Source organism: Malaclemys terrapin, chromosome 17 (genome assembly GCF_027887155.1).
Source record: "Malaclemys terrapin pileata isolate rMalTer1 chromosome 17, rMalTer1.hap1, whole genome shotgun sequence".
In the NCBI taxonomy this organism is placed as follows: domain Eukaryota; kingdom Metazoa; phylum Chordata; order Testudines; family Emydidae; genus Malaclemys; species Malaclemys terrapin.
This window is the reverse complement of record NC_071521.1, coordinates 21308970-21326523: the sequence shown is the minus strand read 5'-3', so window position 1 is coordinate 21326523 and position 17554 is coordinate 21308970. Positions and strand designations below refer to the sequence as shown.

Below are 17554 nucleotides of genomic sequence, written 5' to 3'. Positions count from 1 at the left end.
AACAGGGATTGAGGCTGGCAGAGGCAGGGTTGATGGAAGATACACAGGGATCAAGAGCTGGGGAGCAAGACCGTCAGTGGGAGGAAGGGGGCAGTGAGGGAGCAGGTGTGAGAGCAGTCAGGGAGAGGAGCAGGGGGGCAATCAGGGAGCAAGCGCAGGGCAGGAAGTCGGGGAGCAGGAGCACTGAAGGTTGAATTTTCAGCTTGTGACTACCACACATTTTGGGGGGCAAGGGGACAGAAGCTCGGAAGCCAAAGCAAAGAACACGAGTTTTTTGGTTTTGGTTTTATTACAAACTCTCCTGATTTTCCAGCTAGTCTCCCGCTGTTCTGGGTTCTGTGCCAGGGCTTTTGAATTAGAAACAAGGATTAGTTATGACCCCAAAGCCTCATGCTGCAACGAGGCAGCCTGCTCTGCTCTAGTCTGGCCTTTGCCTGGCACTGGGACCAGTCCTTCAAAGCCAGGCCCACGCCCACAGTCCATGAGTCAGTGAGTGAGGTTTGCTCTCCTGAGCGAGGGTGTGCAGGTGGGGCCCTTACACAGTGATGCTGCACGGATAAATAATGGAAGTGACCACCCCCGGGGTTCCTGGCAGATCCCGGGGATCACAGAGACTGCTGGCAGAGGCAGCGGCAGGGAGTATGCGACAGATTGACACCTGCTCTTACCTTCCCCAGACATGGAGAATGTAAATCCTATTGTGGTTACTCTAGCCACAAGCACAGCAGAGCTGCTGGATGCAGAGACCAACGCTACTGAGGCGGCGTGGGGTAAGGACTTGACCACAGTCTACTACACAGACACGCCAGACTGTACTGGCGGATGGAAGGCCCTGCTCTGTCACAAGAGAGGTCCCTCCCTCCTTGCAAAGTGCTTCCTGCAGCACTGTGCACGCCCCAGCATCACCCCTCCACATCTAGCACTAAGTGCTTTATGCTACGCTCACTAATCCAGGGCTGTCTCTGCCCCCGCCACAGTGCCAGACATAGGATATGGCAGGCCACCCGGGGCAGGAGACCCAAGCGCACATGTGCAGCCAAGGAAACCTCAAAACCTACCCACTGAAATTGAGTCCAGGTTCATTTTCCACCCTACTATGAGTTACAGTAGTCCAGATCCACCATTTCCAAAGGCAAGAACAGCATGTGGCGCCCGAAGCCGCTAGCACCAAGTTATTTGTGAAGTTCCAGGAAAAGAGACTTTCTGATTAAACCAGTGTGAAAACAGATTAGCTTTGTTTGCCCCGGTTCTCTTCTGCACCAGACTGTTAGCCTGTGAGTGCCACCCCTACATCTTGTGATTCCAGTTCCTTTTCATTTTCTTCCTCTGTACAGAAACCACTTCTTTTATAACCAGCACCTGGCTAGGGGAGAAAGCAGATGACTCCAGTACCTCCATCCTGGTTGGCTGCCTTGTGGCTATTATCCTTCTGCTCCTGATCATTATAATCATCATTCTGTGGAAGCAGTATGTCCAGAAGAGGCTGGAGAAGGTAACGTGACGGTGCTGCTGTACATGGGAGTCTGGAGCTGTGCTGACCCTGGAAGTACTGGGGAGTCCCTGGGATGTCCCCAGTGGACAGGATGCCATAGAGCTCCCACTCCCTGCTCCCCACCGTCACATCCTGGGCTCCTCAGCATGGAGCAGGCCCCAGTCAGGATGCTGCTGTACTAGGGAGCGACCGCTGCCCTTGCAGCCAGCTCCCGGCCTGACCGCTCCGAATAGCTCAGTAGCTTGTTCTCTCTTCCGAAGGCCCCACGGCGAATCCTGGAGGAGGACGCCATGGTTCGTCTCTCCTTCTACAGCTACACCATCGTCAGCAACCAGAACCAGATCCACCAGTCTAATCCCACCTACGAACGGGTCTTCCCACTGGACTTGGAATATCACCAGCCTGCCACGCTGCTCCAGAAGCTACCCGAACTCTCCCAAAGCGCCGAGGATTCAGGTAAAAGTGGCCGGTGTCTGGGAGTCAGCAGTGTCTGGAGGGTTATTCATTTGTTTTATTTCCTTCAACTTCACTGGTTTCATCCAGGGCCCTGGCAGTCTGTTCTGACCACTGCACCACACTCTCCTCCCAGAGCCAGGGACAGAACCCAGGAGTCGTGATATTCAGCGATCCACTGCTCTGTAGCAACTAGCTCACAAGTCACTGGCAACGTGTATGTTATAGCCCCCTCTGGTGGCTGTTCTACATAGAGGATAACTTCGCATTACTTAGTATCTCATAGCATTTAAAGCCGAAAGGGACCATCTAGTCTGGCCTCCTGTATATCACAGGCCATTACATTTCACACAGGTACCCCCCTGATTTCAGTTAAATTAAAGCATTTCAGTCCTCAGGAGACTACACTGTTGTGTGTCACTGGCAGAGAACAAGACAGAATGAGGTCATGCAATGGCAGGGAATTGAATAGGTTGAGCACGTCCAAATGATCCCTGCAGATAATCCATAATCCATGCCCCCTGCTGCAAGGAAGGTGAACGGCTGCCAGCTTTAGCTCACACCTTAGACAGAGGTCTGTGCTGTAGATCTAATTTACTCATATCGGTTAGTACAACTCCCCATGAAAGAATTTCTGTTTTTCCAGGGGGGTTTTGTAAGAAATTACTTAATATTAAAAATGTGTTAAAAGAATGTTAAGATTGCAAAGTGAAGCACTCAAAAGTTAGGAAATGTCAGAATTAAGGTTGCCCGTGCAAACTTAATTTGGTTCCCTCCTGTGTAGGCATTATGATAGTCTTTAATTACAAATGACTGGAGGATAGCTAATGTGATACCAATTTTTTTTAAAGTTTCCAGAGGGGATCTTGGCAATTACAGGCTGGTAAGCCTAACTTCAGTACCAGGCAAATTAGTTGAAACAATAGTAAAGAACAGAATTATCAGACACATAGATTAACATGATTTGTTGGCGAAGAGTTCACACGATTTTTGTATGGGGAAATCATGCATCATCAGTCTAGTAGAATTCTTTGAGGGGTCAAAAAATATGTGGACAGGGGTGATCCAGTAGAATCATAGAATCATAGAATATCAGGGTTGGAAGGGACGTCAAGAGGTCATCTAGTCCAACCCCCTGCTCAAAGCAGGACCAATTCCCAGCTAAATCATCCCAGCCAGGGCTTTGTCAAGCCGGGCCTTAAAAACCTCCAAGGAAGGAGACTCCACCACCTCCCTAGGTAATGCATTCCAGTGTTTCACCACCCTCCTAGTGAAATAGTTTTTCCTGATATCCAACCTGGACCTCCCCCACTGCAACTTGAGACCATTGCTCCTTGTTCTGTCATCTGCCACCACTGAGAACAGCCGAGCTCCATCCTCTTTGGAACCCCCCTTCAGGTAGTTGAAGGCTGCTATCAAATCCCCCCTCATTCTTCTCTTCTGGAGACTAAACAATCCCAGTTCCCTCAGCCTCTCCTCATAAGTCATGTGCTCCAGACCCCTAATCATTTTTGTTGCCCTCCGCTGGACTCTTTCCAATTTTTCCACATCCTTCTTGTAGTGTGGGGACCAAAACTGGACACAGTATTCCAGATGAGGCCTCACCAATGTCGAATAAAGGGGAACGATCACGTTCCTCGATCTGCTGGCAATGCCCCTACTTATACAGCCCAAAATGCCGTTAGCCTTCTTGGCAACAAGAGCACACTGTTGACTCATATCCAGCTTCTCGTCCACTGTGACCCCTAGGTCCTTTTCTGCAGAACTGCTACCTAGCCATTCGGTCCCTAGTCTGTAGCAGTGCATGGGATTCTTCCGTCCTAAGTGCAGGACTCTGCACTTGTCCTTGTTGAACCTCATCAGGTTTTTTTTCGGCCCAATCCTCTAATTTGTCTAGGTCCCTCTGTATCCGATCCCTACCCTCTAGTGTATCTACCACGCCTCCTAGTTTAGTGTCATCTGCAAACTAGCTGAGAGTGCAGTCCACACCATCCTCCAGATCATTAATAAAGATATTAAACAAAACCGGCCCCAGGACCGACCCTTGGGGCACTCCACTTGATACCGGCTGCCAACTAGACATGGAGCCATTGATCACTACCCGTTGAGCCTGACGATCTAGCCAGCTTTCTATCCACCTTACAGTCCATTCATCCAGCCCATACTTCTTTAACTTCTTTAACTAAGTAGACATAGTGTACTTAGACTTTCAGAAAGCCTTTGATAGTGTCCCTCACCAAAGGCTCTTAAGCAAAGTAAGCTGTCATGGGATAAAAGGGAAGGTCCTCTCTTGGATCAATAACTGGCTAAAAGACAGGAAGCAAAGGGTAGGAATAAATGGTCAGTTTTCAGAATGGAAAGAGGTAAATAGTGGTGTCCTCCAGGGGTCTGTGTTGGACCAGTGCTATTCAACATATTCATAAATGATCTGGAAAATGTAGTGAACAGTGAGGTGGCAAAGTTTGCAGATGATACAAAATGACTCAAGATAGTTAAGTCCAAAGCAGACTGTGAAGAGTTACAAAGGGATCTCACAAAACTGGGAGACTGGGCAACAAAATGGCAAATGAAACTCAGTGTTGATAAATGCAAAGTAATGCACATTAGAAAACATAATCCCAACTATACATACAAAATGATGGGCTCTAACTTAGCTGTCACCACTCAAGGAAGAGATATTGAAGTAATTGTGGATAGTTTTCTGAAAACATCTGCTAAATAGACAGTGGCCATGAAAAAAGCTAACAAAATATTGGGAACCATTAGGAAAAGGATAGATAATAAGACAGAAAAAATCATAATGCAACTATATAAACCCGTGGTATGCCCACACCTTGAATACTGTGTGGAGTTCTGGTTGACCCATCTCAAAAAAGATATATTAGAATTGGAAAAGGTACAGAGAAGGACAACAACAATGATTAGGGCTACGGAACAGATTCCCTATGAGGAGAGATTAAAAAGACAGGGACTTTTCCGCTTGGAAAAGAGACGACTAAGGGGGGATATGATAGAGGTCTATAAAATCATGACTGGTGTGGAGAAGGTTAATAAGGAAATGTGAAGGGGTAAATAACATTAACACAAGAATGAAGGGTCGCCCAATTAAATGAATAGGCAGCAGGTTTAATAACAAACAAAAGGAAGTATTTCTTCACACATTGTGCCATCATTCTGTGGAACTCATTGCCAGAGGATGTTGTGAAGGCCAAAATTATAACTGGGTTCAAAAAAGAGTTTGATAAGTTCATGGACGATAGGTCCCTCAATGGCTTTTAGCCAAAATGATCAGAGATACAGCCCCATGCCCTTGGTGACCCTAAGCCTCTGACTGCCAGATGCTGGGGGATTGGATGGCAGGGGATGGACCACTTGATAATTGCTCTGTTCTGTTCATTCCCACTGAGGCACCTGGCATTGGCCACTGTTGGAAGACAGGATACTGGGCTTGATGGACCATTGGTCTGACACTGTATGGCCGTTCTTATGTTCTTACATGTTCACATATTACCTTTTCCCCAGGACCCCTGCCTCAATCAGTGCACTGGGAGGATGATGAATGAGAAGGGGCTGTATAGCATATGAGGCTGTTGTCCATATTATTCCTGCCTCATTCACAGCAGAAGCTGGAAGGAATGTCATGAAGAAAGTCAGGGGCTTCAAGCTATAGGTGTCTCAAGTTGGGCCTCCAGTCATTGAAGCAGCCAAAAGGACTGGACATCTTCGTAAAATTTGGCCTAAATCTCTCTGGGCCTCAGTCCCCATCTGTAAAATGGGGTTACAGTCACTTTCCTATCTCTCAGGTGAGCTGTGAAGATCAAGTCATTAATGTCTGTGAGGTTCATATGCTACAGTGATGAGCATCACAGCAACTCCCAGGAGGACATGAATTCTTCCCTATTCAGTGTAGGGTGAGCAGTAAATAAGGCAAAAGGCAATGGATTGAATATTCAGGACAAAAGGAGGCTACCTCATCCCCTGAACACCATCCATCCTGTGCACTTAATGAGGCAGAAGCCACATGGTAAGAACAGTATGTGTTATTGTAACTCAAGGCTGTATGGCAAAGGTGTCCAACCTGCAGCCCGGGGGATCTTGTGGCCCTCAGGGCTCTTGGCTGTGGCCTTGAGAGTAACTGCGTTAAGATGAACGTTTGTATTTGTATTTGATTACATGTTGCTCGGGGGTGAGGGGGAGCAAAGCAGCCCCCGTTCCTGGAAGAGGAGGGGAGCAGGTAGTGAGAGAGCAGAGGGCTGGAGCCGCATCATGTTCATGGTGCATGGGAAGGGAGGGGAGGGAGAATCTTTGACTCTTTCCAGCAGACCGTTCTGGCAGTTGGGCTGGATTGACACTGCTGGGTTTGTATTAGCAATGAGGATGCCAGGAAGCCACAGTACCTTGTGCCTAGAGCCCAGCCTGTTCACCCCAAGCCAGTTGGACGTGTTCCGTTCACTGAGAAGCAGCAAAGAGGATGCCAGGGGAACTGACAGGCATGTGATGAAGCTGTGAAACTTGTGAACTGTATTAAAGGTGAGCCCAATGGACTGTTTGATGTGAAGAAATGGGCATTCGGCATCAGCAGCTGCTCCACAGTGATGTTCCCTGGCGTTCATGTGGGGCTGTTCTCAATCACGTGCTGGAGCTCAGAGAAGAGGCAAAGGTTTTCCTGGCTGACCACTTAATGACTGAGTGTTTGACTTTGCCACCTGATCAGCATTCTTTTAACATAGCGGGGTTTGTATGAAACATAATAGTAGTAGTAGTAAATTAGGTTTATACCAAAATAATAGGAAAGGGACCTATGCGGGCTCTATGTCCCCTGCCATAAATTACTGACCCAAATGAGTTCACCCGGCTGATTTCTCTCCGAGACCCCGCTCTGCAGCAGCCCATGTAAACAGAAATGTCCCACAGCGTGCCCAGAAGACCTGGGCTATTTCAGCCTAGGGGGAAGCCTGTTCCAGAGCTGAGAGCCCCTCACTGAGGATGCTGTGCCGCCAGCCCCCATCTCTTTTAAATGGAGGGGGAGCAGCTCGAGTGCCCCCACGTATCGCAGCTGTGACAGGCTGGCACGAGGGGAGATGGCCCCTCAAGCAGCCAGGTCCCAGCCCAGTTAGGGATTTGTAGATCAAAAGCAGTGACTTAAATTCAATCCAGAGGCCAATAGGGAGCCAGTGCAGACCGTGGAGCTCCTGCTGGGGACTTGTGCTGTTCCTGAGAAACACCATTTACCAGGCATTCTGCACCAGAGCGAGTTCCTGTTCTGAGCTTGGATCGCAGTGATCCGACCTTGAGATGGGGAAAGGTGGAGGAGCTCCAGGCTGCTTCCCCGGTACAGCCTTCCCGAAAGTAGTTACCTAGCAACACTGAGATGCCCTGTGTCACGTGCGGGGCTGTGTAGGTGAGAGTTTGGTCTCCGGTTGAGGCATGAGTGGGTTGATGGCCATTTAACACAATCAGGACACTCCACAAACATTTGTTCGGGGAAACAGATGTTTGCGGTTTACCAGGGGCGGATCCTAGTTACAACAGGAACAAAATCTCCATGCAGGCCCGAGCAGCAGCACTGGGGCTGAGATGAGCCGCCCGCGGTTCCTATGCAGGATCAGGCCTGACAGCAGTCCGGCTGCCGTGACTTGGAGAAGGCAGGCGTGCTTGACTAACCATGTCTTTGGCTTCCCCCAGCGTGCAGCGGTGACTACGCTGAGCCTGACCTCACCAAGTCCACCCCGCACCAGGGCTTCCAGAACAACGTGCCTCACTACGCGGAGACCGACATTGTCAGCCTGCAGGGCGTGACGGGCAATAACATGTACTCAGTGCCTGCCCTCACCGTCGATTCGCTCACCAAGAAGGACATCTCCGTGGGCGAGTTCCCCCGTCAGCAGCTGCGACTCAAGGAGAAGCTGGGAGAAGGGCAGTTCGGAGAGGTACAGGCGTCTTTCCGCCCCCTTGGCAGCAGAATGGAGGCACATGCCCCAGTACAATGGCCCTGGCACAGCCGGCCTGCTCAGTTCCCTGCCTGCAGTGTCCAGGCTACAGCAGAGCTCACATCCCTACAGCTGGTTTTCTGGGGGGTCTGCACATTCCCTCCTGGCCCCTGCGCTGAGCCAGACTGAGAGACCCTAACCTCTCTGCATTCTCCCTCCCCTGGTTTGTGTCAGGAACCCTGGGCAGCCTGGCCTTAGCTCCCAGGAGTTTGCTGACTGTCCCCCTAGCCATACTCTCCCATAGCGCCCCTTGCCCTGTCCACAGCAATCCTCTGCATGCTCTCACTTCTCCTTCCCTTTCCCTGCCTCCTTCCCTCCTCATTCTCACACTATCACCATCTCCTCAACCCTCCTGTCCTCTCCCTTCCACTGCTCCCACCAGCTCTACCTTCTCCTGTTGCCACCCTTCCCAACCCCCGTTTGCCCCCACAAATCCAAAACTCACCTCCGCTGTCTCCTCAGTCTTTAATGAGGCTAATGAGGAGCTTAGGGATAATGGTAGGATGACAAATAGGAATAAGGATATGGAGGTAGATATTACCACATCCAAGGTAGAAGCCAAACTCAAACAGCTTAATGGGGTGAAATCAGGGGGCACAGATAATCTTCATCCAAGAATATTAAAGGAACTGGCACATGAAATTGCAAGCCCATTAGCAAGAATTTTTAATGACTCTGTAAACTCAGGGGTTGTACCGTACGACTGGAGAATTGCTAACATAGTTCCTAGCTTTAAGAAAGGAGAAAAAAGTGATTCGGGCAACTACAGGCCTGTCAGTTTGACATCTGTAGTATGCAAGGTCTTGGAAAAAATTTTGAAGGAAAAAGTAGTCAAGGACATTGAGGTCAATGGTAATTGGGACAAAATAGAACATGCTTTTACAAAAGGTAGATCGTGCCAAACCAACCTGATCTCCTTCTTTGAGAAGATAACAATTTTTTTAGACAAAGGAAATGCAGTGGATCTAATTTACCTCGATTTCAGTAAGGCATTTGGTACGGTTCCACATGGGGGAATTATTAGCTATTGGTATGCTAAATGTATACATTGAGGAACAAAGAACATAGGCCATACTTACATGATGGGGGACTCTCTCCTGGGAAGCCGGGACTGTGAAAAAGTCTTGGGGGTTGACATCGTGGTGGATAATCAGCTGAACGTGAGCTCCCAGTACGACTTTGACCAAAAGGGCTATTGTGATCGATCCTTGAATGCATAAACAATCTACAGGTACAGTCCAGAACTCCATTGTCGTCGCCAATAGACAGGATTCCCTCCTGCTGATTTATTTCTTCCTGTAAATTCCCTCAGTGAAGATTTCACAATCCCTTCACTAGCATTCGGCTCAGACTGCAAATGAGCATCCATTGTGAACTGTACAATACTCAATTTACATAGAGACAGACTGCTAGATGAACATCTTGTGACTGAAAGCAAATTGTTTAGCAACTTCTGGTGATTGGCCCCAACTCACAGACCTTCAGAACAAAATGTTCAGTGTAGATACAGAACTCCTCACATATTATCCGTACGCACGGCTCGCAAGGACAACGGAGACCAGTATAACAATAGAGACCACACATGATGCCCTTTGGCAAAATAGTACATAGAGGCCAGGCCCAGGGAATCCATGTACTATAACCCTTATGCACCTCTGTGTCCTCTGCCAGTGGACACCTAGAGGTCCCCAGGTCACACCTGGCTTCGCACATAGAGATGCAGGCTATGCTGGAGGACTGCTGGCTATCTCTGGCTTGCAAAATGGACCCTTAGAGAGACAAGATGGGTGAGGCAATATCTTTTATTGGACCAACTTCTTTTGAAAGCTTCTCTCTCTCACCAAAAGAAGTTGGACCAATAAAAGACATTACACCTCACCCACCTTGTCTCTAATATCCTGGGACCGACACGGCTACAACTGCATACAAAAATGGATCCTGGTTCTTTGTGGCTAGTCAGGGGAGATTTTGGAGTTCATCAGAGATGGAATTTATTAGTTCAACACAGGGAGGACCTTGTTCGAGAAGCCATTATCTTATGTTAATCACCTCGCCAATTACCACAGTGATTCAAATCTTCGCTTATTTCAGTGTTTGCAGAAGGTGAAGGTGAAGCAATGGATTTTCTGGATCACTCCAAAGGGTTTTCAGGATTGGGTGTGAAATCGAGTCTCTTTGGCCAGTGAATGCCTTTTATTGCAGCAGCAGTGAAGTGCTTCTATGACTGTCTTGGCCATTTGCTACAACGATCCGTAGAGCTGGATGAGTTCTGCAAGAAAAGTGCTCATAAATAAATATTAGAATAGGAAATGACCACCTTTGTGCCCTTTGTTGCTATTAATGAGTGTTCACACACGTGGGCTTGGATTTGCAGGAATGTTTGGGGCATAGCTGTACTTTACTCAATCCCTGTTTTCAATGCAGATGAGGGTATTGCTATTAGTTATTTCTTTGTTTCAAGTTTCAGCTGTTTGGTTCAGGAGTAGAAACCATACCATGCGACGTAGGTAGATGAGCAATCAAATATCATGAATACTCAATAGTTGAAGTGAACAGTTAACAAATAACCCATAGGATGAAAGTAGCTCACGTAAGCTCTTCAACAAACACTTACAAATAACAAATCTGTTCACAGAATCCAGGGGCAGTTTTTCAACTTTTTCTGATCAGAAACAAAAAAAGACTCAACTCACTGAATAATTTACTTTCAAGGGATAATTCAATCAATTCTAACCATAATGCTTATCCATAACATGATGTGTTTTTTCCTCTTCTTCTCTGACTTTCCCACATGTTCATGGCTGACCCTGCACTCCCTTTTCCAGGTACACCTGTGTGAAGCAGATGGCCTGTTGGAATTTTTGGGACTCTCGTCTACGGAACTCACCAACCAACCGGTTCTAGTGGCAGTGAAAATGCTAAGATCCAATGTCAACAAAACAGCCAGGTAACCACATGACACTATGTGACAGCTGTAATCTGAATATGAAGCCTGATTCTGCTCTGAGATTAGTTTTACACAGGTTACCGTCACTGACTGCAGTGGAGCAACTCCAGATTTGCACTTGTGTAAGTGAGAGGCAAGTCAGCCCTTGGTGTGTGCATATAGGAGCAGTTAGTGCCCGAGTGGGTATTTGAACAGAGATAATGGAAGTCAGTGGAATGTCAGTTTTACCCTGGCTGCTGAGTGGAGCTCATGAGCAGAGAGCTAGAGTCCATACTTGATGGACGGGTGTGGTTAATAATGATATATTTTATGACATCACTCCCCCTATCCAGCAGGGCACTAGTGGGCTTATCCACTAATGCTGTGCACACAGAAATAGGTGAACAAGTCCAGTTCATCCAGGAAAGGGTCACGAAGACACCGAGGGGGAGGAGTCCTTTGAAAAGGATGCGATCGTGTGAGTTATAAGGAATGACATGAAAACTACATGGTGGGCCAGTTTCACAGAAGGCTGGACATTTATGTAGAGAATGGGAACATCCACAGTGACATTACACTGGATAAAAACTCTCAAGAGTTTATATGGGCATGAGCCAACTTCCAGCTCTTGGGGATTAGGAGGAAACGCTTCCAGAGAGCAGGTTTCCCATCATGGCCAGCACTTGGGTTTCTTACCCTTTCCTGTGGTACTAGCCACTGTCAGTGACAGAATACTAGACTGCTGGCCCCATGGGCTGATCCAGTTCCTAGGAGAAACCACAGAAATACAGACCTGTTGATAGAAAAATAACCTGATCATATACTACAGTGATGGACGCAGGATGGAGAGATGGATAGAAACTTTCACTTCCTGCATGGTGCTATTATGTCATCCTTGATCCCTGAGACTTTGACATCACCACATCTAGAACAGCCTCTGCACCTTCTCCCCCACCACTCCCTTCTACCTTCAGAAACCCCTCTTGGGGCCTGGCCCAGCCATAGTCTCCCTCCCTGCAGAGCCTGTGTGGCTAAGCCCTGCACTTGGGGGTTGTTTCTGTGCTGCAGCTGTAGGTGCAAAGGGGATTTCAAGAGGGTGCACTCTGGTTACAAAGCAGAATAAAGGGAAATCAGTGGGAGAATACTTCAGGGAGAAAAAGACAGGCAACTCTTTTGGGAGACTTCAGAAAAACTCCCATTCCTAGTGTTCAGAGCCTCTCTATCTTCCCTTCGCTCCTCCCAGATTCCTCAAGCAAAGGAAAAGAGGACAATGTTCAAGGAATCAGACTTATGTCTTTCTCTTTTTAAGAAATGATTTCCTAAAGGAGATCAAGATCATGTCCCGGCTGAAGGACCCAAATATCATCCGACTGCTGGGAGTGTGCGTGCGTGATGACCCGCTGTGCATGATAACAGAGTATATGGAGAACGGAGACCTCAACCAGTTCCTGTCGCAGCGGGAGATCTGCAGTAAATTCGCCATTTCGAACAACATTCCATGCGTCAGGTAAGAGGAGAAGTCGCGGGTTCTAATGCAACAGTTTCAGTGCCCTGAACTTAAAGTATATTAATATTAAAAACAATCTGAATTGTGAACCAGTTAAGGATGCTACATGTGTAACATACCACAAGTACTGCATGCCACAGGCCACGCACCACAACGTTACTTTTGCCTGCCACAGGATTCCAGCTTCTGTCAGCCCCTTTACCAAGCCACTGTCTCCTCACACAGGAAACTACTCCAACGCTTCCCCGGGTACCCAAGGTTGTGATGCTGCTTGCTACCACCTGTCTGTGCCACTGTGTGTCAGCCTCCTGACTCCCCCAGCCTCTGGCAACACCCGCGCTGCCTGCCAGGCCTCTGCCAGCCTTGCTTTCTCTGTGCAGGTTAGCGACAGGTGGACACCAACCCCCACCTCCTCCGAGGGTTCCTCTGGAGTGCCCAGCCGCTGTTCCACTGAACACTCACAGAACTCTCCGGGCAAGTCTACACTTAAACCCTCCAATATGGTGCTGTCTACACCAGGGCTTAGGTCAGTATAACGGTGTCACTCAGGGATGTGAATGTTTCACACCCCTGAGCCACGTAGTTACACCAATACAAGTCTGTCGTGTAGACCAGAGCTCAGAGTCTCTACTCCCAAAGGAGGAGCACACACCAACGTCCTAGTGTCACCTCAGGATCACTACTCTGCCTAACACAGAACACTTCGCTATAGTTATAGTGAAAACAAGGGGAAGTCTGTTATCAAACAGAGATTCAAATGACAGTAAGTAAGAACACTGGAAACAAATGTAACAAACTCATAACCTGCTTTCTGGAGCCTAAACTGAACTCACAAGACATTCCCCTGTCTCCTACAGGTAGCTTACCCCAAGTCATTGCTCCAGCATTTTCAGCCAGGAGGGCCGAGGCCTTCCTTTCCTAAGATCAAGCCTGTTGGCAGCTTGTCTTGCCAGACAGAGGGATCAAATCATCCCCTCTCCACTTATTTTTTGCAGTTACAGAATATGGTCCCTTACCACAGGAGGTCCCCTCTAAAAAGATTTACCTCAGGGTTTCTTTGTCTTTGTAAATCCGCAGGCCTGCACCTGGCCCAGGCAGCAAACATGGCCAGTCTCCAGGTATGGCCATTGTTTTTTATCCTAACTGAGTTGGCACAAAGGCATACAATACACAATGGTCTGCTCGAGAAATAAGTGTTTGCTACCCCCCTCCTGCCTAGAATCACCTTCTAGTGACCTGTCTTAACTTACATGCTTTAAAAACACAATTTTCAGTAAACATCCACAAACTCCTTACGTGTTATCTGCACAGACATTTCACAATGGTTACGATGACGTGTGTGACACAGGCGTTCAGTAGAGACCTTACATGACCCCTTCTGGTGAACTCAGACGATTCTTTAAGCCTATATGCCTCTGTGCCTTCTGCCAGTTGGCACCAGTTGTTTTCTGGGGCACAACTATATCATTTAATATCCACAGCTGTGGACAGTACTGGTAGCAGTGATAAAGTGGATGCCTGTGGGTGGACAGCTAAAGGGTATGTAGTGGTAGGTGGCTTTATCCCCTTGCATTTGTGTGTTTGTGCCAGGTATGTTGTGGGTGTGGCAACCCAAACTGCTTCATGTACAGTTTTGTGTATTCATTTCCTGGTTTTTATAAATGTTTAAGTGAGGGGAGTTGAGGAGCGTGTGGGGATTTGGGGGCAAACTAGGGTGGATGGCTTCCAGAGGGTGCGTACAGACCGAGTGCCAGGACTGAGAGAGAAGATTTCATCTGCCCGCTTGAGAGAAAAGAGTTAATTCAGCAGCAGCTGCACTCCGGCAGATAAAACCTTCTCTCTGTGGAGCGACTCATAAAAACTCTCCATTGAAGGATAACATCTGATTGAAAAGTATAGCCACTGATGGAGACGTTTTTATCTCAGAGAGAGGATTTTATCCTGTGGAGAAATGTTGCGTATATGGTGGAGGAATTTTGTGTGTACAATGAAGAAAATTTTATCCAACAAAGAGTTTCTATTTTGGTTACCCGTTACCATATAAACTTTCAATTTGGACACATAACGGTTGAAAAAAGACTCAAAAGACTTTTAAATGGCCAGTTGCACCAGATCCGCTACAGATTAATCTATTAATTTTTGTGTAGAAACATTTTTCCTAAACAAGCTGTCCAAAAAGCTCACTGGACCATTAATGTCGATATTCAATAAATCTTGGAACACTGGGGAAGTTCCAGAAGATCCGGAAGAAAGCGAATGTTCTGCCAACCTGACACTGATCCTCGGCAAAATAATGGAACAGCTGATATGGGATTCGATTGATAAAGAATTACTGGAGGATAATATAATTAGTGCCAATCAAGATGGGTTTATGAAAAATCGATTCTGTCAAGCTAACTTGATAGCTTTTTATTTTATGAGATCACAAGTTTGGTTGATAGTGCAATCGTGGACTTCTGTGAGGCATTTCACTAGCAGCTGCATGATATTTTGGTTAAAAAACTGGAACAATACAAAATGAACACGGCACACTTCAGATGGATTAAAAACTGGAGACAGATCAGGGCTGACTGAGTGATGAGGGAATCTGAAGGAGCGACCGTCACTATCTTGGCTGCCACCCCCACCGTCTCCTGAGTCCCTCATGATCCACTGGAACACCGTTGGGCCTTCAGAGTCCAGATCCTGAGCAATGTCTTAACCAGCATGGGCCAGAGAGAGGGTCCCAGATGACATCACAACCTCCACCGGCTTCAGTTCAATCCCAAACTACCTGGGATGTGAGATGTTGTCAAATGCTGCTGCCACCTGCACACCCTTCTGTGTGTTCTTTTCCTTCTCCACCATATTTCTTCTCTTTCCTATCCATCTCCTTTGGCCTTCTGTCTAATAAGAGTCTGGCTTAGCCAGCCAAGACTGCATATTTTGCAACACTGCTGTGAGCCTGTGACCAAAAAAGCAGATAAAAGTAATGCCCTGAGCTGCCCGATGCTGGTACTAGTTTGCCAGGTCTCAGAGTGGCTGATCAGACCAGGTGCGGTGCCTCTATTTCTCCAGCAGGGAAGTTGCAACTAAGAGTTCTCACCCGAGACAGAAGCTGCATTTTCCATCTTGCCTGTTCTTTTCTCCCCCAATTTTGTGTGTGTTTGTCTTGGTTTGTCTTTTAGAAAACAGGATCGGACTTCAACAGCAGCAACAATAACAGCTCCAGTCCAGCTCACCTAACTTCTTCCCTTTCCCCCCAAAAGAACAGCTATTACCATGTGTAGTACCACCTAAAAACCTGTCACTTGGAGGTGTTTTCCTTCTAAAACTCTCTTCAGCTAAAGGTAAAGGGAACAAGGGATAGTGTTAAAAAGAAAGCCTTATGCAATACTGTACATTTCAAATGCTTTAACTGTTTTTCCTTCTTTTCTGTCTCTTTAATAAAAGGTTAAGCTGCTCAGTGGTGTTCTTTGCCTTGGGACTAAGATGGCTGAGGTCTCTGTCTACCAAACCTTGGTTACAACTGTTTAATATTGGACCCTTTGACTCTTTGGGCCAATTTATTCCGTCAAAGTGAATAGAGTGTTACTTCAGCTTCCATAGCGATGACCCCTCCGACCCCTTAGCTGCGTGGTTCCTCGCCCTCACTTCATCACTTAACAAGCAGCACTGGTTGGGCTCTCCCACTCACCAGAAGAGCCATTCGGTTGACCTGGTCATCCCCAAGCCCTGCTTTCTGTGAGCTCACCATGAGTTCTGAGGTCCCCCATCCCGTGGTCTCTTTCAGCAGCTCCCCCTCATGCTGTCACTCGATCCTTCTGGGTGTGTCTAGGGTTCAAATTCAGGCTAAAGCCTAACCCCTCCCCTTCCGTCTTCACCCAGATTGTGCTAACCCAGGGCTCGGACCCAGAGTCCCACAGGGGTTGAAGGGTCCGAGCCTGAGTCAAGTCGAGACCCAGGGTTCAAGCCCTATTGCTTTGCAGTGTAAACGCAGCCTGTCAAGGTTCCTTCCCCACTCTGAACTTTAGGGTACAGATGTTGGGACCTGCATGAAAACTTCTAAGCTTAACTACCAGCTTAGATCTGGTTTTGCTGCCACCATCCCAAGTACTAACTCCCTTCCCTGGGTAGCCTTGAGAGACTCCTCCACCAATTCCCTGGTGAACACCGATCCAAAACTCCTTGGATCTTAAAACAAGGAGGAATTAATCATTCCCCCACTTCACTTTCCCCCCACCAATTCCTGGTGAGTCCAGATCCAATCCCCTTGGATCTTAAAACAAGGAAAAATCAATGAAGTTCTTAAAAAGAAGGCTTTTTAATTAAAGAAAGAAAGGTAAAAATCATCTCTGTAAAATCAGGATGGAAAATAACTTTACAGGGTAATCACATTCAAAGAGCCCAGAGGAACCCCCTCTAGCCTTAGTTTCAAAGTTACTAGAAAACAGGGATAAACCTCCCTCTAGCAAAGGGAACATTCACAAGTTGAGAAAACAAAGATAAACTAATACGCCTTGCCTGGCTGTTACTTACAAGTTTGAAATATGAGAGACTTGTTCAGAAGATTTGGAGAGCCTGGATTGATGTCTGGTCCCTCTTAGTCCCAAGAGCGAACAACCCCCAAAACAAAGAGCACAAACAAAAGCCTTCCCCCCACCAAGATTTGAAAGTATCTTGTCCCCTTATTGGTCCTTTGGGTCAGGTGTCAGCCAGGTTACCTGAGCTTCTTAACCCTTTACAGGTAAAAGGATTTTGGTGTCTCTGGCCAGGAGGGATTTTATAGTATTGTACACAGGAGGGCTGTTACCCTTCCCTTTATAGTTATGGCACAACCCCACTGGACTTGTGCTCTGGGAGTCTGCCAAAAGTATCCCACAATCCCATGGGCTGATCCTCTGGGCAGTCATGTTCTTCCACACTGCACCACGAACAAAGGGCTAGGGGGGCTAAGAAATCTGGGATTTGGGTGGTTGGATTCGGGCCCACATAATGCAGTGTAGATGCTGGAGCCCTAGGTTGGGACCCGGGGTTCACCAGTTCCTAACCTGGGGTCACAAATGGGTGTAGATGCTCAAGCCCTTGGTTAACAATCCCAGGGACTGATAACTCGAGTTCTGCTAACCCTGGGCTTACATTGCAGTGTAGACATACCCTCTTTGACTTTCACTCCATCAATGCTGATAATTTCTCTGATGCTCTCT

General features: G+C 47.5%; 1 protein-coding gene across 3 annotated transcripts in view; it reads left to right on the top strand.

The window, feature by feature from the left end:
- LOC128825418 (discoidin domain-containing receptor 2-like) overlaps positions 1-17554 on the top strand; it is a 146121-nt gene that overhangs the window by 110998 nt on the left and 17569 nt on the right. For all 3 annotated transcript variants that reach the window (XM_054007928.1, XM_054007927.1, XM_054007929.1), the window contains 6 exons: positions 678-770; positions 1335-1492; positions 1753-1948; positions 7631-7875; positions 10761-10882; positions 12171-12368. In XM_054007928.1, coding sequence (XP_053863903.1) covers positions 678-770; positions 1335-1492; positions 1753-1948; positions 7631-7875; positions 10761-10882; positions 12171-12368 — 1012 coding nt within the window. The remainder of the gene's footprint in view (positions 1-677; positions 771-1334; positions 1493-1752; positions 1949-7630; positions 7876-10760; positions 10883-12170; positions 12369-17554) is intronic.